Source organism: Drosophila montana, unplaced genomic scaffold (assembly GCF_035044405.1).
Source record: "Drosophila montana isolate Dmon_TW-CO22-7 unplaced genomic scaffold, ASM3504440v1 contig_3581_1, whole genome shotgun sequence".
NCBI lineage: Eukaryota > Metazoa > Arthropoda > Insecta > Diptera > Drosophilidae > Drosophila > Drosophila montana.
This window is the reverse complement of record NW_026998465.1, coordinates 52,132-70,586: the sequence shown is the minus strand read 5'-3', so window position 1 is coordinate 70,586 and position 18,455 is coordinate 52,132. Positions and strand designations below refer to the sequence as shown.

The following is an 18,455-nucleotide window of genomic DNA, read 5'->3' as shown; positions in this document are numbered from 1 at the left end:
CAATCGAAACATAGCCACAATGTATTAATAATATACGACAAGTATAAGGGAACTCACACCTAGCAACAGCAACAACGATAACCGTAAGTCACAATAGAATATCCGTAACACCCAAATCCTAGCTAAACTTAATACTATTCTATATCATGGAATAATCGTATAAGATATTCTCTCATTTAGATATACCCCAACATTAATCCAATTAATCAATTAGGTCTCACAACTCTCCAAGCAGTTTTAATAATTTTGTTGTTTTCATTTTTTTTATTTCGTTATCCCTATACTCGGGAATTGGATATTTCATTTTGAACAGTGTTTTCAAATATTCAAAAAAATTTTAACAATTTTTTTCATTTGATAGAAAGCTTAATTTTTTGATAATAATTCAAATAATTCATCCAACTTTTTTCTTCTCAGTGTCAAATTTGTAATACCTTCGCATTATTTAATGACCAATGTTTTATTTTTTATTATTGAAATCCATTTATAAATTTGTATATACAAAAATATTGATATTTAATGTAAATGTTACTATTAACAAGCTCGAATATTAAACAATATTAATATAAATGTTAGGCTAATATGCAAAAAAGTCGACATCTATATAGCACCTATAGCACCTATATATATATATAGGTAATTTACAAATAAATACATTTCTCATCATTAATGCTTTCTATTAATTGTAAGTATTACAATGTGTCATTAAGTAATAAACAGATATATATATATATATATATTTATTACTCAATGACAATGTGTATTGATAGCATTGGGAAAAAAAAAACTAAGATACATATGTCAAATATAAGAACTGTTCTGTAACCTAGATAAAAACGTTTATTTAATTAAATGCAATTTAGAGCTTGCCTAAAATACTCTCTACTTTAAGAACAAAATGGGGAACTGGAATGTTAGAAGTTGCCAAACATTTTTAAGGCTAGAGTAACGAGCTGCACAATTGGATCGGTGCCAGCTTCCAGTTGATGTCACGAGGGAAATTATTCTAGTTGCGGCTGCGGCAATCACAGTTTCTTGCTGTGAAATCTAAAAAATGGATAATTCTACACACATACAAAGCATAACAGTTTATATGAAATTTCCCAAAAAGCAGAAATTCCCTTGATGCAGTGCTGCACAATTATGCGAAACTGCGAAAGTAGTGCTAAGAAATCGCATATTTTCGCACGTACTTTGAAACACTGCTGTCGCGCTTGTTTTGTATTTGCATAAAAAAACGGTGAATATTTAACATTTTACCATGCAAAGGTGTCTTTACAATTTAAACGCGGACCGTGGCATGTCCCCAAGGAATATGTGCACCCGAATCGCTGTTGCAACATCAACGCCAACAACAATACGGAAACGTCTCAGAGTTGTCCTGACGACAAGTTTGGGGAACACGTGCGAACTGGATGACCGATCTAATTTGTTTCCGTCGATTGATGGATATTACGCCACCAACAGCATACAACCGCAAAAGTGGAATACACTCAAGTTAATAGAGTATCTGCAGATAGCCAAAGAACTATACCAGCTGTCGGACTGCGATGCCTTGCAACTGCTGGGATTCTTTAAGAACAACTTAGCAGAGGCCTGTCGTCATCTTTACCTCGATGGAACCCGGTCCACTTTGCATCTGGATTTCGATTCACCCTGGCGGCTTAGCTCCAAGTCAATTAGCGAGCTGTCCTGCATGGAACATTTTACCACCCAAACATTCTTTAAAAGCTTTCATCAGCTCTTCATAGTCAATTCCAATATACTGACCAACGTCCTGCCACAGCAACCACTGGCTGAGCAGTTTCCAGGACGTTATCTGCGCATACAGCGCACCTTCCATCGGGGTCATGTTATTTGGGCCGGCTGCGTGCTTCCAAATGAACATGCACCGATTGAGGTCGCCGCGCTCCTGTTGCCGTGTTCCGAACAAAGTGAATTGAATCGCTATACTGAGCTCATGGAGGAACTAGAACGATATCTGGGCCCGCTGGTGTTGGCTAGCAAATCTTGGTCACCAAAGGAGCAGAAGCCAATACATCGAAGCGTTTTGATTCAAGTACTGTCCGCATTGACTGCCTCAGTGGAAGGTCTTCTGACGAATCAGATGTTGGGCCATAAAATTCCAGGAGACGCTGTCAGTGCTCTTCTTAGCTCTCTTGAACTTCTATACTGAGATGAGCATCAGGTATTTAGGCCAAAAGTTATGAAGTATTTGATCTGTAAGATCTTTAATTTAAATTTTGTATGTTAAGCTAAAATCCCTTGGAATCAAGCACAAATTTCTTTTTATTTTACTATCTACCACCGGCCTTGCCCGTGGAAAGTTTAGTGCTAAAAATGTTCTCTTAAAAAATACGTTTAAAATGCATCGAATTAAGTACCAAACGTTGGAATCAACGGTTTCCACACAATCCGCAAATCTGCAAGCCGAAAAAAAAACTTTCGTTTATTTAACCTTGGCCCCGCCTACTCCATCCGAGAGCAGTGAATTTCCGGTCAAAGATATTTGTAAATGAGTTTAAAACCGATAAGCAGAAATTTGAAAACTTTCCGACAAATTTCCACAGTTGCGGGTGGAATTTCCAAAATCGCTGAAACATATACACATTTAATTCGCCTTTCATCCGATGCTTTCGCAATCGCATCAAAAAGAAAAATACTCGGAACTGACCTGTTTGGTTTATACTGGTACACAATTTATTTTAAATAGTCAGAAATACAATCAAAATACAGATACATCAAAGAGAAAAAATAAATGCAAAGTTTAACAAATGGGAACTGCAAAAAATTTGACAACACATTAAAGTCGTGCATTAAAATCCAATATACGGGCACCAAGAAACGATTTACGATACGAAGCCTGCGCTTTTGATTAGAAGCCACATTCGGTTCATTCCAGAATAGAAATATGTCAATTATTTTCCTACAAATCGTCGCAGCTGTCGGTGCCAGCAGGTTCCACATCCGAAAAATCGTTCTGCTCGTCCGCTGACCAGTTGCCGTCCGTTTCGCGCTCCTTCTGGACATACTGATTTTGGTGATATCGCATCCAAAGGATGCGACCTATATTATGCTGGGGTGTGTTGCCGCGCTCCGTGTCATAGACCAGCCAATGGCAATGCTGCTGTAGGTACAACGAGTCCAGCAGACTGGGCCAGTACATATTGAGACCATCTTTGGCAAGCTTCACGTGCAGCTGGTATCCGTGCTGCTGCTCCGATAATATTTTAACCGCGCCCAGTAGATTCAGAATGCAGCGCTGCGGCGGTATGGACTCGGTGACCTGGTAGACCAGCACATTGCCCTGATGCAGCAGCTCGTATTGCGGCACTTGCTGCTCAAAGATGAGCTCAATCTGCAAGAGAGTCTGGTGCCAGCGCACCTTTGGGCGCGCCGCGTTGCCAGCGATGGCGGCACAGCACAGCGCACTGGTCATCTTATCGGGTGTCAACTGTGGCTTTGATTTTGGCAAATTACTGGTCCTATTATTATTAAGTGTTTTCTTTGAAGGATTCGCCTCACCGGTTGTGATACTGTCGGCTCCAAGTATGTCTTGCATCAAGTGCTGTGCGGCCTCCTTCACCGCCGGATCAGCACTGCGCAGATCCTGCAACAGCGCGTCCATAAATAAAGCAGCGCTATCTACCATTGCTGCAGTCTCTTTTTCCTCCTGCACAGTTTTCCCAATTGGTTCTTTGGCTTCCTTGGCTGCCGCATTTGGATTTTTATGTTGCTCAATTGCCTTCTCGGGAGCTTGCGCCTCCTTGTTGAGCAAGTACCTTTGCACTGCACCAAAAAGTTGACTTAATTTGCCACCATTAAATGTGGAATTGGATGACTGCTGTGGGTGGTTTTCCCTGGTTAACCTTTCAATTATCTTTTCATCGCTCTCATTTTCCTCGGCCTCTGTCAGAGGCAGCTTCACATGCTGCACCTGCTTCTCTTCAAACTTTGGGCTGGCAACCTCCTCTTCTTTTAGTTTCTGTTGCTCTGAGATCACCTCCTCATGCAATTTGCGCAGGTTTTCCATGACTTGCTTCTCTCGCCTGGCATAGCCCCGATTGATCAGCTCGTCGTGTAGTTGCGTGGACTTCACGCAGATTCTCATCGCTGGACAGTCCTGCAGAACGGCAATTTCTTTCACATAGACAACATTAAACATGGTAAACTCCACAATTAGCTGCAGGTGCTGATTATCGCTTAGGTCACTCAGCATCTCCTTGACCCAATTGGTGGACTCCAGCCGCCAATCGCCCTCACCTACCGCTGGCACCAGACCACACAATCTCACATCCATAGCCAGGGGCGGCTCCGCTGTGAAGCGTGCGTCACACTCCAGCAGCTCGGCCGGCTTCACCTTCAGCAGTTCCGTACCCTCGTCCATTAACTGAACGATGACAAGCCGCTTGTCGGACAAATCGACGACGCGAACGCGCTGATATTTAATGCCACGGTGCAGAACGCATACGTCTGCGATTTTCAGCAACTGCTTGGGGCGACGATTCTGCTCTATGCTCATGTGCATGTAGAGAGCCGTACTCAGTTTTCGGAGGGTCGACAGGTTCAACGCCTCTTGCCAGGACTCGCTGTGGCTGGGCTTGTAACTGACAGCCATGACGGCAAAGTGAACCGGATCGTAGATTTTGATAATGTTGCAACGCACCGCAGTCTTTGGTTGCCACAGGGCACAAAGCTGCCGCTGAAAGTCGACACTGACTGGATAATGCCGTTTGCTGCAATACAACTGACCGCACTCGCCACTGCTCAGCATTTGGGGACAGAACTGACGACTCTGATCCGTCAGCTGGCGACAGCTGGCCACCATTTGCAGTATGTGCTCGCCCAGCTCAATGTCGTGGGCATCGAGGAATTGCACCAGACGCGGCAGCTCGTAGCTGTTGCTCTCGTCCAGCATCACGCAGGAGACAACGTTCTGCTTGAAATTCTGCGGAACCAGACAGTTGCTAATGTTATCGCTGACCGCATGAAAGCGGTAAGAGAACTTTGACCAAGATTCAGGCAGACTGTAGTGTACCATCAGCTCGAAATTCCCAACGGGCAGCTGGGTTTGCTGCACTGCATCAGTAAGCAGCAGCAACTGATGAATTTGCTGCAAAAAAAGGAAACAGTAAGGAATTCAGTATTACTATAAGGAAAAAGGAAAGTTCAATAATATATTTAGTAGTTGGGATATAGAAATAGAATAAACTAAGTTTTACCTCGAAGTGTTTAATTGCATAAAAATCTCGCTGAAAATTATTATTATTCTGGAAACTTTTCCATACTAATATGAACACTACAAACATATTTTATAAATAGCGAAAATGTGCTCAAAAACAAAAGAAATGCAAAACGAGTACGAAAACTATCTACGGCACGCGGAAGATTTAATACCCTTGCAGACCCAACTTTTTCAAGGTGCTTTTCCCGTATCAAAGAATCACAGGGATAATAGGTAATGCCGACTATGGTTAAGATATCTTGGAAAAACCAAAAGTTTTTCATACAACTTAATTTTAGACCGATCGTTCCTATGGAAGCTATTTGATATTGTGGTCCGATCCAGCTGCTTTATCTGACAAATCTAATTTTCCCTGTTTTAAATGCTCTCTAAACCTGATTCCACCTAAGATCTAGTCGGACAAAGTACTTGAACTAGGAGGAGACCTCTTGAGTCTTTGAGCACATTGGGGTAATCTCCAGAAAGTTAAAGACAAGGTTTCCATTTACCTGATTAGCTACTTCAGTTGGACCAATGCACTCGTAGCCAGCTTCAGTCAGCGCCTGTTGCAAGGCTGTCAACTCCTCGTCGTGTTTGCAGTAAATGATTGTACGCCTCTTGAGGGGATTCTGGACGCCCAGGTAGTCGAGTAGCTGCTGTGTCTTCTTGCTGCTGCGCAGCACTGCGACGTTGAGTTTGAGGCTTCCGTAGACGGCTGCTTCCAGGAAGTCGCCGAAAAGCAGAAGCGGATTGTCGCCAAAGCGTTTGACCAGCTCCAGAAAGACGCGTGCATGCCACTGCTGAGCGATGAGCACCAGCTGGAGCTGGGTTATGGCCATGTTCTGGACTATTTGCAGCAGCTCGTTGAGCAACTGGGGAACGGAGGCGCGCATGCGATCGTAGTCATCGATGACGAAGTATTTCAGACGGCGCGGATCGATGAGCTGCATGTCCTGCTGCAACAGTTGCTTCAAGTGTGTGGGCGTTGTCACCAGGATGCCGCAGGAATAGAGCAGTCGGATGTGCACCTCCTTCACGCAGTGGGCATGCGTGTTGACCACCTTCAACATGTTCGTTTTGTAGGAGCCCATCAGGTTGGTGCAATGATTGAACAGCGCCTGGGCATTGGCCACGGAGTCCGCTAGCAACACAGCTAATGGCCCCAGGCTGGGCTCCTTATTGACGCCAATTGGTGTCGAGCGCATTCTGCGCATGACCAGAGAGCACAACGGCGGCAGGTAAGACCAGGAGCGACCGCTACCAGTGCGATCGACCAGCACCAATGTGTTGCCCTTCATCAGATGCGGCCAGGAATAGCGCTGCGTGGGCAACACCGTCTGCAGATCCATCTCGCCCATGGCCATGAGCACGTCCGTGCAGAGCAGCGAGTCCGACAAGCTGCTCATTGGCCGCACAGGCACATTGCTATGGGCCAGCACAAGATTATCGATGGGGCGCAGTTCGAATGGTGGTGACTTCTCTGGCATATTATTCGATTTAGCTGGCAAACGGTATTCGTTGTAGATTCGGTCTAGTTTGTCCTGGTAAAGAGGTTCATCTTGGGCCAGCACAAGATTCTCGATGGGGCGCAGTTCGAATGGTGGTGACTTCTCTGGCATATTATTGGATTTGGCTGGCAAACGGTATTCGTTGTAGATTCGGTCTAGTTTGTCCAGGTAAAGAGGTTCATCCACTTTAACACTTCGATTTTGCGACTCGGCTGCCTGGAGAGACACCGACTGGGCGGGATTCCCATTCAGCGATAGGCCGCCCATCTCATTATGGAGACATTCCAATTTTTCTTTAGACAGAGATACAACCTTGGGTTTGACAGATTCCTGTCCGAATTTGCTTGTGAATTCTTGGGCAGAGACCAGAGATATGCTCTCATGCTTACCCGGATGCGCAAAGTCTCTCCCATTGACCAGCTGTTCCACCTTTGGAATTTCTTGTATTTGATGGAGCGAGCTCCTATTTTCCTTCAACTGGGTGACCTTAATGTGCTGCTGATTGACCTGTGGCTCAACCATTTCCTGCCGGTAATATTCCAAAATGTTTCTTCTGTTCAATCTGACGAGCTTTGATTGTTGATCAGGAGCATCGAAACTGTCCGAGGAGCAGTTGCTGCTGCTCGAGTTGCCTGAGCTAAATTTAAGAGCAGTCTCCACGACGGTGTCATTGCAGCTATTCACCTTGCTCAGACGCTTCGCGGAATTTGGTATCTCTGGCACAGTCCGGGCCTGCAGCAGTGTGTCCAGCTTGGCCGACTGCTTCGAGGGACAGGTCAGATTACGTGTCTTGGTGCCCAGCCTATGATAGCCATTTTTAAGGATCGAATCGACATACTTCTGTTTCTCTTCACTGTAAGTCTGGGAGTTGGTCTGTGGCTCCAGCTTAGGTAGTGTCAGCAGCATCTTGGGACGCTGCAATTCCATCAATTCGAGTATGGTTAAGGCACGCGTGTTAGGCCTAATGTCTGGGTCATTCAACTCCGCCAGATCCATGTCGTTCTCAGCCCTACAGCTGTGGGCCTGTATTCTGCTGAGCTCCTTTTTCTCCAGCCGCGCACATTGCTTCTCCACCAGATAGCTGGCAGCATTCAGCAAGGATTCGGCTGGATGCGGCATTTGGAGCCACAACTGGCCAAAGTTGTGTCGCTCATCGTTTCGGTACTCAACCTTGAACATCAATCGTTGGGCCTCCTCCATTCGCTTGTCGAGCAGCCGCAATGCCATTTTTGACCACTCGGTGCCCGTGCGGGGCGCAACACAGGCCACGCCGCCCCACTCGATCTCGATGTACTTTTCGCTGAGGAACGCTGGCAGCAGCCACAAATCCTTGGCCCTGCAGTTGATGGTGAAGCCATAGTCCATCGCCCAGACAAGATACTCGTCGTGCTGGCAAACCGTAACGAGGCCCCGCAACAATTTGTGCATATTCAGCGGTTGATAGCGCACGATGACATGCTCATTCGATTCATAGTTCTCCCGCTGGTTTTGCGCGTGACAATGCGCCAATAGATGCGTCTCCACCTGGTTGACATAGGCTCCGCACGACTCCAGTTGATGCAGCGTTATGTAGCAGAACAGCTGCGGACTCACATAGTGCGTAATCACAATGGACTCCATTGCCTCAATGTCCAGCTTTTGCATCTGCTCTGGTTCCTTCTGCTTCGTTTGAACTGTGGAGAAGAAAAATGCTCAGTTTCCATTGCTTTAAGTGAAGCCTGCTTTAAAGGCAGTTCTCCACATTGGGGCTAAAATATCAAAGGAAATTAATGGCCGTAGATTAAAGTTCAAATAATTTTCCACAGCGCCGGCAACAATCATTCATGCGGAAAGTTCTGTGATTTCCACGCCAGACCAACTTTTGGCTTTTTTGTCGCATCGCAAAAATTTCATGCTACATACATATATTTATATATACTACAGTAAAAGTTCTACTAACGGACAGCTCAATGAGACAAACGTATCTCTGCTTAGTTAGCTAACAATTAACTAGGAACAGTATTGCCGTGTTACTTAAGAGTATGCAATAGTATTGCCGTGTTACTTAGGGTATAGAACAGCATTGCCGTCTTACTTAAGGGTATGGAACAGTATTGTCGTGTTACTCAAGAGTATGGAACAGTATTGCCGTGTTACTTAAGGGTATATCTCATTAGTCAAGAAAAAATATTGGTAGAGAAGGCGTCCGCTTTAAAGAGCATTCACTGTACACACTTGTATAAATGAAGCAGTGTGTCATTAGCCCAATTTAAGACCATGTCCATTAAATTTTGCAACTTGGCTAATTAAATTTGAAACAAAGCTTTTGCTGTGCAGTTAAGCGGCGCTTTTTTTCGCATTTAAAATGCAGAATGCAAAGCAAAAGTGCCAAAAGCCGCAACTACCGCGTCTAGTGGAAGTCCTTGTGCCTATTTGCCACTTGTTTGTGCCGCACTGGAAGTGCACTATGCCAGCTCAGCCACAGCCACCCGTTGACAGTTGTCCACTTCAATTTGTTGCTGTGTAAATGAATTTACTGCAAAAGCTAAACGGTAACACTTAACCCACTGCTGATGTTTCCAGTACTGAAACGTTAACTATAAATTGATTAATAAACATAAAAAAACTCAGTTTGCTAGATGCCCTGTATATCTACTGACCCTCATTCTAACGAAATAAAAAATAAATAAATATAAAAAACTGACCCGGCTACAGTGGGTTAACGATAAACTTGTCAGCTGTTCAGCGCCAACAATAGGCGAATTTAAGTATTACGATCCGCTTACAGCGAAGACAACAACCATGCCGATTAGCTTCTGAGAGAAAACACAACGCGGCCGCCTACCCCTACCGCAACTACGTGGGCAGCGGGACGTGCCAGTAAAAAAAAAGTGTAATTTATCATATAAAAAATCTTATAAATGCAACGAAATCATCCAGAAGTGGTGGAACATATGCAAATACGTTGCCGGTCGCAGAGGGGTGGACAGATCAATCAAGCCTTGGCTATTCAAGTGCAAAAACCTAAGCTAATTTGTAAATGATACAACAATTAAAGGGTATGTACTTACATCGCTTGGCTTGGCTATTGATGCAGGCAGACATTTTGTGATAGACTGAGGAGAATCCGCAACGAGTGGAAAAAACAATACAGTTAAAATGATTAAAAGAAAACGCGTACAAAGATGTCAGGATACAATGCGATTGGCTGCAAATAAAAATAACAATAATTAAAGTGACAGTAGGCTTGTCAAAAGATTTGACAGTAAAATCAAGGTCTGCTAGGTTTAGACATTTTTAAAGACAACATACATAAGTCAAATTCAATTAAATATAATCATAAAAAACAAAAGAACATCGCATTAATAACAATAAAATGGCAATTTAAAAGAAGGTTCACATATAAACATCTATAATTTTTATGGCAATAATGGTAAATATGTACATATCTTGATGACCACTTTTTGGACACACTACATACATATACAAAATATAACATCCAATTCAGCAGTTTTGCCTTAAAAATTTTAAATAACTTTTCTTTAAAGATCAACATCAAGTGATTAAAAAAATTAAGAACTTATTTTAAATTGACAGCCATTGATTGCCGTGTCTGGTTCGTGTTGGGCTAAGCCCCGTTCTGAGATTCCACACTCACATACATACGTCCATCCCTAGATCTAGCGAGGAGTTATCATACAGCCTCACACATGTAAACAAAACTTATAACGGCGTCTCAAAACTACTTTATCAGCGAATATGGAAGTGAAACAACGTAAACAAAATGAGAACAAAATCGGCATTTGCATGAGTCTAAATAACTTTTTAAATCTGTTGCAAAGCTCTGCTTAAAGTACAGGAGATAAGAAATTATTTAGTATGCGTGCGTACATGTTTTATATTAATACAATTATTTGCAAGCAGTACTCACCGAATAATCAGTTGTCAATAATGAAAATAATTATATGTTTAATAAAAACAATTCATTTGCAAAAGCTAAGCAGCTGAAGATGCACGTTGCTTTGCACAACTCTGGAAATAAGTGCTTTGAAACAAATACGGATGCACACGCGACAAGACACAGTTAAAAAAATAAAAGGAATTTCATAACTCAAAGCAAACAGCTTTATACAACTGCACTTTTTAATTAGGAGACATACATATGTATTTCTTTTTTTCAGTTTTGAACAATAAGTAAACTACATTTAAACTACGATATGAAATAAAAGCGCTGCTTTGATCGACTGCCGTCGCTTCACAGTTTACGTCTGGTCGCCGGCTTTACGAAAACATCTACACACACAGGAATGTTAGACATGCATATGCACGTTGGTGTGGTATGTGTGTGTGTGTGTGTGTGTGTGTGTTCATGGGTATCGTATTTCTTTTGTGTGTATGCGATAATATGTTCTGAGTTTCAAAACTTCACATTTTACTGGCAGTTAAAGACAAGTGGATGGTATTTTAAAATATCCAAGAAAACGATTTATCTACTATGTATTTTTAAAAAACATGAATTATTTATCTCCATTTGCTAGTTTTATAGTTCACTTCTTAAAACGTGTGTTAAAAATATTAATTTATTGATACTCTACTTTCTTTATGATTTATATCCAAGTTTCGATCAATAAAAGCCCTTACTTTAGACTTATTAAACGCATATACATACATATGTACATATATACATAGGCATGTTCATACATGTTTTCCCTTATAAATCATTGCAATCGGCAACTGCACGCACCCTTTTCCCAACCCTTTGTTGGCTAATTTCAAAACAAAGTGTGAACAATTTATTTGTCCCCAAAAAAGTTGATACTTTCCCTATAGAAAACTGCACAATTTCACCCTTTTTAACCCTTGTTGCAACTTTCACTGTCCCGCTTCTTCCGTTTTTTTTTTTGTTTTCTTTTTTTTGCCGTTGCTTGTCGCCTATAAAAAAGTTTTATGCCACTGGGTCGACGTCGTCGTCTGTCGTGTGTACTCAACCCCGCTTTCCTTGTGTGGGTTTAACTCCTTTTTTTATTTGATTGTTTCATATTTATGAGGATTATGGCTTAGTGCTGAATGCCGTCTGCCTTGGCAAGTGGCTGCTACGTGTGGTAATTTATTTTGTGGTTAAGGACTCTCGTCTGGACCCTTACTGATGGATGCCTCGGCCTGGTCCTAAGTGAAAGTTCTATTTCAACTGGCGCTGCCGGATTCGCATTGTTTGCGAAAATGCGAAGGGACGGAAGATCGCACGCACAAGATAAACACCAATTGTGTGCGCAAAAGTGGATGAGGTCAGTGCACAGTTCAGTTTCTAACGGACTCAATTGAAATGTGGCAGTTGCGATGCGCTTTGCCAAACGTTTATTTAAACAAATCAGGCCGCACGGGTTAAAAGCCATTTGTTGGGCGGGGTGGGGGGAGGTGGTTTGAATGGGTGCCTAGGCTTGGCACGCATTTCTGTTTATTTTGCAAATCGTTGAGCTACGCCTTTGCTCAATATGACGTTCAATTTATGGCATGCATGCGTGCTGCCCTAAATTAATATTTATACATTTAAGAGATTTTATAATCTAAACTTGGCAAGCGCTAGGTTAAAACAAATTGTCCATAATGTACACAAAGAAATTAGTGTTTTCGGCTAAACAGTATGTATTCATTATATGTAATACATAAATAATTTGAGTGTGATTAACAAAGTTGAAAATTAATTACTAGAAATAAAATGAACATTAAAGATAATCATATGGGAATCCAATTAATAAAACCATGAGCAATCCAAACAATAAAACCATCAGCTGGTCATACTTTTGTTTATATTTTAATTTGATGGACATGCCAACTTATCTAAGAAATGCCAACCTGCTTTGCAGAAAAATACCTAAATAATCGATAGGCACGCGCATCACATGTCGGGCGCCATTTTTGTTTTCGATACAAATATTATATCGACATACACAAAGCGCATCACACATATAAAGACACAAAAAAAAATAAGCAGGCTGCGTACGAAAAATTAAGAAAATTAATTAAGCGCTGCGAACGACGAGTTTGTGCTAAAGCAAATATACCATTTTTGTGTGTGTCGTCCTTATACCAGCAGCAAAATAACCAAGTTTAATATACGCCTTGATAACATCATGTCGAAAAATAAAAAATTGTCGCTATCGGGCGACTCGACAGAGAAATTCATCTACAAGCCCAAAGATTTAATATGGTAAGACTGCGATGCTTAAAGCAAAATGGACGTGGTCTAAACAATAAATAAACAGCGAATATGACTTGTGTATTCTAAATTCCACTTTGTGTCCGATTTGTGAAAAGAAAATTAAATGCAAACATACATAACCTCAATTGCCGCTGTGTTGGGCAAGCGGAAAATTATTGGAAGAATACAAAAAAACAATTGACTCATAATTAAGCAAAACATAAAAACATTTAATACATTTATGTTTTCTTAACACCACATAAACGATTTGGTCGTAGTTGGCTCTGCCGACGTTTGCTGTTGCTGCAGCAACGACGTCGACGTCGCTGCGTTGGCGCTTTTTTCGCGCGCGCGCGCCTAATTTTATACATAGTAGTTTTTGATATTAATAAAATCTAAGCAAATGCCTAAGACTAAGCTAAAATGTTATATTTATTTATATTACAGGGCCAAAATGAAGGGCTTCACACCATGGCCGGGAATGGTAAGCGAAATGTTTATGCTGCTGTCGACGGCGACGCCGCTGCCGCTGCCGTGTTTGTTTTCGACTGTACTTTTTTCTTGTACCAGCGGCAGAGGCGTCGGACGTGCGCTGCTGCCTCTGTTACTGTTGCTGCCGACGTCATAACGCACTTGCATGCTTCAACATTTGTTGTTGTAAACGAAGCGTTCTGTCTCTCTGCTGCTGCTGCGGTGTAGTGGAAAGCGTTGATAGCAAGAGCTCGCGCTTGTTTTGTGTTTAACTTTAAATATCACAGCTTTTTTCTATGTACAGCCGAACAATGAAAGAAAAAAGAGAAAAATAACATTCACAGTGAAATAGTTTGAACTTTGCATCGGTGCGTGTGTGCTGTGTTGTTATTGTAAATACGTGCTAGAAAAATAGCTGGTGTATTTTGTGATCTTTTATAATTGTTTTAATTGTTGTGTTGCAGATTGTGGAGCCGCCGCTAGATCTGCTCAGCCAGCAGCGACGCGCCAATACGAAATGTGTCTTCTTCTTTGGGTCGCGCAACTTGTAAGTAAATTCGAAGATTCGAAGGAAGTAAAACATTACTAATCGTAAATGATATGTTTGTGTGTATATACAGCGCCTGGATTGAAGAGCACAATATAAAGCCGTTTGAGGGTCCTTGGAAGGAAGAGCTGGCAAAAGTTAGCAAACCGGCCGCCTTTAGGCACGCCATGGCCGATATTGACAAATATGTGGAAAGTCCTGCAGAAATAGACGGCCAAATCGATGAAAGCTGTGGCATGGCCAATCACGCCACCGAGGCAGACTTCGACAAGATACGCGATGGCCTGGACACCGACGAGAATGCTGAGACGGCAGCCGATGGCAACAATGGCGTTGTCCCCCATGTCGTTGGCAGTCCCGATGAGTCGGTTGTGCTGCACACTTGTGGCGCTCACAACAGTGTAAATGTTGCAACGTCCCCAATTGTGACAACTACGCCAACTGTCAAGAGTCAAGCGAAACGTACACCCAAAGCTAAGTCCAGCGCCGCTGTCGTTGTCAGCAGCAAGCAAGCGAGCAAAGCGGCCTCTGCGAAATCAGCGGCAGCACAAAAACGACGTATCTCGGCACAACACACGCCCACCGGTGCAGGTAGCGCCAAGCGCGGCCGACGCGCTGCATCCGGCGAGGCGGACCATTATGAGAGTCCAGGTGCCGATTACGATGTCGGCAGCACATCATCGCTGGCAGCAAGAGCTCGTATTGACACAGATGCCTTTTTGGGCACGTTAACAAAGCGCACGCCCAACGCAATTGCGCTGCTGGATCGACCGGTTGTCACGCGGCCAGAGACACAAGCCATAGACATGAATTCGCGCTCCAATACATTGGCAGATCGTGACATAGTGCCGTCGGAGCAGACATTTGGTTTTCTTGGTCTAGGCATGATGGGATCGACTATTGTCAAGGACTTGATTTTCACGAAACACAAGGTTGTGGTCTGGAACCGCACCATTGATAAGGTGAATCTCTTTTCGCCCCAAAGTTAATTATTTTGATTAAATGTTGTTGTTTTATCTCTATCTGTTTATTCCAAACGTGTTCAGTGTCAGCCCTTTGTTGATGCTGGCGCTGAGGTTAAGGACACGCCTATGGATGTCGTGGAGGCGGCGGACATAATATTTTGCTGTGTGTCAGATCCCAAAGGTGCCAAAGATGTAAGTTCATTTAGCATTTTTACTTAAACGGAATTCTCGGCGTATGTTTACGGCTGTCATATAAATAAATCTTCCAGTTCGTAAGTTACCTATATAACTTTGAATTGCGAGATGCGATTTTCCTAAACTATTAAGAGATTCTATAAGTTTGTCCCAAAATTTGTAATGTACATATATGGGACCCATAGAAAGTTGAAAATGGAATTCGTCACAAATATATTGTGTACTATAATGTCGGCAAGGGTATTTACTTATTGGCATTTCGAAAACATCATTTATCTCTTATTCTATTTCAATTGTGTTTTATGTTGCAGCTCGTCTTCGGCAACTGTGGTGTCCTGCAGCTGAAGGATTTGCGGAACAAGGCGTACGTGGAAATGTCGACCATCGATCCGGACACGTCAATGGATATTGGAGAGGGCATCAAGCAATGTAATGGCCGATATTTGGAGGCACAAATTCACGGCTCGCGACAAGAGGCCGCCGATGGCATGCTTATCATATTGGCCGGCGGTGATCGCACAGTCTTCGAGGAGTGCCATTCCTGCTTCAAGACTATAGCCAAGAACACCTTCTTCTTGGGCAGTAAGTTGAGAATACCAATAATATTTAGCTAGTCGCAATCGTACACTATAATTTGGAAATTGGTTTTTATCCAGCAGATGTTGGCAACGCCTGTAAAGTGAACCTCATTTTGCAAACCATTCTGGGCGTCAGCCTTGTTGGCCTGGCAGAGGCGTTAGCTTTGGGTACGTTGACTCGTTATGATACGACTAAATCAAATTTATAAATGCGTTTAATTGCTTGCAGCTGATCGTTTTTCCATTTCGTTAAACGATATCATAGACATATTCGACTTAACTTCTATGAAATCGCCGCTGCTGCTAGCAAAGGGCAAAGGTAAGTGTTAATATTAGCAACTAACTAAGTATTAATATTCTAAATATTTATATTGATTTCCCTTACAAAAACTCTTTTTTTCTATTGTAAATTTCGAACAAGTTGCATTTGTCGTATTAAAGTTTTGCTTAAAGATCCAAATGGAATTAAAATCATAAAAATATAATAGATTCATGTGTTAGTTGTTGATCGGAAGTTGACAGGAACAGAAGTTAAATTTGTCCAGAAATTATAATTGACTTGCACGCATAGTTATTATCTTAGACATTTTTAATTTTTCCTAATTTCAAACAATTTTGGATGTAAAATATCCAAAAATCGGAAATAGTTTAGTTAAAATTTAGTTAATATATTCATATATTGACTGCATAAATAGGTTTATCTAAAAATACGAAGCATTGATTTCTTTCGGCATAGATTTGAATATTTGCATAAATCGTTGAAATTTTCAAGCCATTTAGAAATATATGTCTTCTTACATTATAACTTTATTTACAATTGTTCATGATATGTATTTTGGATATTATTTTTATGTGCTCTATTTTTTATTAATATATCTGTTTGTTTTTTCAGAAATGGCCAAGGGCGACTTTAATCCGCAGCAACCGTTAAGTCATATGCAGCGCGACTTGCGTCTTGTACTCAACATGGCTGAGAATTTGGATCAGTCGATGCCTGTGACGAGCATTACGAATGAGGTGTTTAAGCATACAAAACGCTTGGGGTACAGCGAGCACGATTCGAGTGCTGTATTCGTAAGATCCAGATTTTAACATTTAGTTAACACGACTACCATTTAAACTATACTTTATCATTTAGTTTAAACCGTACACAAGCAAACGAAACGTAACATACATATAAACTGACACACAGCACAAACACACACACACACACACACATACATACATACATACATACAAACATAGATACATTTGGAGTCGTGTTGACAGCAGTAACCACACACATGTTGGCAACTGGTTGCATCAATTTGTTGTTGTATAAAATCGAAGAAAAAAAATTGATGCATGTATTTGCGTTACATTTGTGTAGTTATTGTTATTGCAACACGAGTTCTAATCCATTCATATCTCTACCCCAACTGCCTCTTTACTCCACCCTAAACGCATTCGCACACAAAACTAGAGTAACTTCTATCCAGATCAAAGTCTAAAGCAAGAAACCAAGCCAATTAACATTCTGGCGAACGTGTCAACCAGGCCGGGTCTCTTGTCTCGTTTGGAGATGCCGCCGCCAAGCTTGAGGCGCGAACGCTGGGCCAGCGTTTGAGATCAGATATACGAGAGATAAGAAATTGAGAGAAAGGGAGTGAGAGTGAAGAGAAGATAAATATGAAGAGAATTGATGAGTATTGATGAGAGACCCATGTGAGAGACGAGATCAAAGGGGCGCGCATATACACATATACATAGCCAGTTGATGAAGCAGTTGTGTGTTAGCGGACCGCTTTCATACCTCCTTGTGCGTTATAATTTTATAGCTCTGATGTTTTTAACATTTATTATAATTATTATTGTTTTGATTTATTTTGGGCATAATGTCAGCCGTCGCCGTTGTTCGAGCAATACGCATGAATTCCTTCCCCCCGCACCCTCGAAGGCCGCAGAAAATGGGCCAGACATATGTCAAAGTCTGCATATTATTGAAATATATATAGGTCGAGCGGCTGCTTCTCTTTTGGTGTTATGTTAAGGTTGCTTCCCAAGTAAAAATAATTTATATTAATATACAAATACACATGTATTTATGATTGTTGGAGAGCATGCGATTAAATTGTACAAAAAGTATATATTTTGAAACAAAAGCAACAGTAAACAAATTTAAAATTTCGACAAAAATAAAATGAATACAAATTAATAAGGCCTTGCTTGTACGCGGCGCTGGCAACACATTCAATTTAATTTAAACGAAAACAAATTTTGCATTATAGATAGTTTACTTATATCGCACATAAATCTAGAACCCATATTGCCCAATGCAATACCAACTACCATTTCGTAGTTTTCTTTGTTCATAATCATAAAAACAAACAACAAAATACATAACTGGAACAGAAATAAAAAAAAATATAAAAAAAAAAAACAAAACAAAAATTATAGTGTAAACATTTAGAGCCAAGAGAGTTTCGAGGGATCTATATTAATAATAATAAGATTATATATATACATATATATTTATATATATCTATATATATAAATAAATAAATAAATATATTTTACTTATTATTTAGTCTGTATTTTGTTGTAAAACAAAGAATAATAAAAACCTTAATTTTTAACTATATTCGCAGCTAGAAACAAAATCAAATATATATCGACGCGACTAAGTTGATCTGTGGATTAACACTCTGATTTGATTATAATGGAATAAGTCTGTGTTTTTTTTTCTCAAGAGAGGGAAGTTTTCAGGGTTTCTTGTTTCCAATTTAAACAAAATACTTAAATTGTACAAA

The 18,455-nt window shown here is 41.3% G+C and overlaps 3 protein-coding genes across 8 annotated transcripts; 2 read left to right on the top strand and 1 right to left on the bottom strand.

Moving 5' to 3' along the window:
• Nucleotides 1-12: 12 nt before the first annotated feature.
• LOC135435360 (uncharacterized) lies at nt 13-2,760 on the top strand. Its single transcript, XM_064692373.1, has 2 exons — nt 13-83; nt 893-2,760. The coding sequence occupies exon 2, from the start codon at nt 1,262-1,264 to the stop codon at nt 2,174-2,176; it is 915 nt and encodes a 304-aa protein (XP_064548443.1). The 5' UTR covers nt 13-83; nt 893-1,261; the 3' UTR covers nt 2,177-2,760.
• Nucleotides 2,678-10,914, bottom strand: SoYb (Sister of Yb). The gene is made up of 4 exons (XM_064692369.1): nt 10,643-10,914; nt 9,783-9,919; nt 5,734-8,405; nt 2,678-5,113 (listed from the first exon to the last, which is right to left on the bottom strand). Exons 2-4 carry the CDS (start codon nt 9,814-9,816, stop codon nt 2,927-2,929), a joined length of 4,893 nt encoding a protein of 1,630 aa, XP_064548439.1. The 5' UTR covers nt 9,817-9,919; nt 10,643-10,914; the 3' UTR covers nt 2,678-2,926.
• Nucleotides 10,915-12,661: 1,747 nt separating this feature from the next.
• Nucleotides 12,662-18,354, top strand: Ndf (Nucleosome-destabilizing factor). 6 transcript variants are annotated; one of them, XR_010437368.1, is made up of 11 exons: nt 12,662-12,919; nt 13,358-13,394; nt 13,846-13,928; nt 14,002-14,890; nt 14,975-15,085; nt 15,400-15,670; nt 15,745-15,834; nt 15,896-15,985; nt 16,559-16,740; nt 17,129-17,464; nt 17,548-18,117. XR_010437368.1 is itself a non-coding variant. In XM_064692404.1 (10 exons), the coding sequence occupies exons 1-10, from the start codon at nt 12,843-12,845 to the stop codon at nt 18,327-18,329; spliced, it is 1,866 nt and encodes a 621-aa protein (XP_064548474.1). In that variant the 5' UTR covers nt 12,662-12,842; the 3' UTR covers nt 18,330-18,354. The 6 variants fall into 6 exon arrangements, 5 of the variants coding, with proteins under 5 accessions (XP_064548474.1, XP_064548472.1, XP_064548475.1 ...); XM_064692404.1 differs by lacking the exons at nt 17,129-17,464; nt 17,548-18,117 and adding an exon at nt 18,294-18,354; XM_064692402.1 differs by having other exon boundaries at nt 17,129-18,117.
• The last annotated feature ends 101 nt before the right edge of the window (nt 18,355-18,455 follow it).

What these genes read in the sequence shown, in the direction of transcription:
- Ndf (XM_064692402.1), top strand. Translation starts at nt 12,843, where the DNA reads ATGTCGAAAAATAAAAAATTGTCGCTATCGGGCGACTCGACAGAGAAA. An exon ending in AAGCCCAAAGATTTAATATG is followed by an intron (nt 12,920 to 13,357) that starts GTAAGACTGCGA and finishes TTTATATTACAG; the next exon opens with GGCCAAAATGAAGGGCTTCA. An exon ending in GCTGCTAGCAAAGGGCAAAG is followed by an intron (nt 15,986 to 16,558) that starts GTAAGTGTTAAT and finishes TTGTTTTTTCAG; the next exon opens with AAATGGCCAAGGGCGACTTT.
- SoYb (XM_064692369.1), bottom strand. Translation starts at nt 9,816, where the DNA reads ATGTCTGCCTGCATCAATAGCCAAGCCAAGCGAT. An exon ending in CAATAGCCAAGCCAAGCGAT is followed by an intron (nt 8,406 to 9,782) that starts GTAAGTACATAC and finishes TCTTCTCCACAG; the next exon opens with TTCAAACGAAGCAGAAGGAA. An exon ending in CAACTGAAGTAGCTAATCAG is followed by an intron (nt 5,114 to 5,733) that starts GTAAATGGAAAC and finishes CTTTTTTTGCAG; the next exon opens with CAAATTCATCAGTTGCTGCT.
- LOC135435360 (XM_064692373.1), top strand. Translation starts at nt 1,262, where the DNA reads ATGCAAAGGTGTCTTTACAATTTAAACGCGGACCGTGGCATGTCCCCA.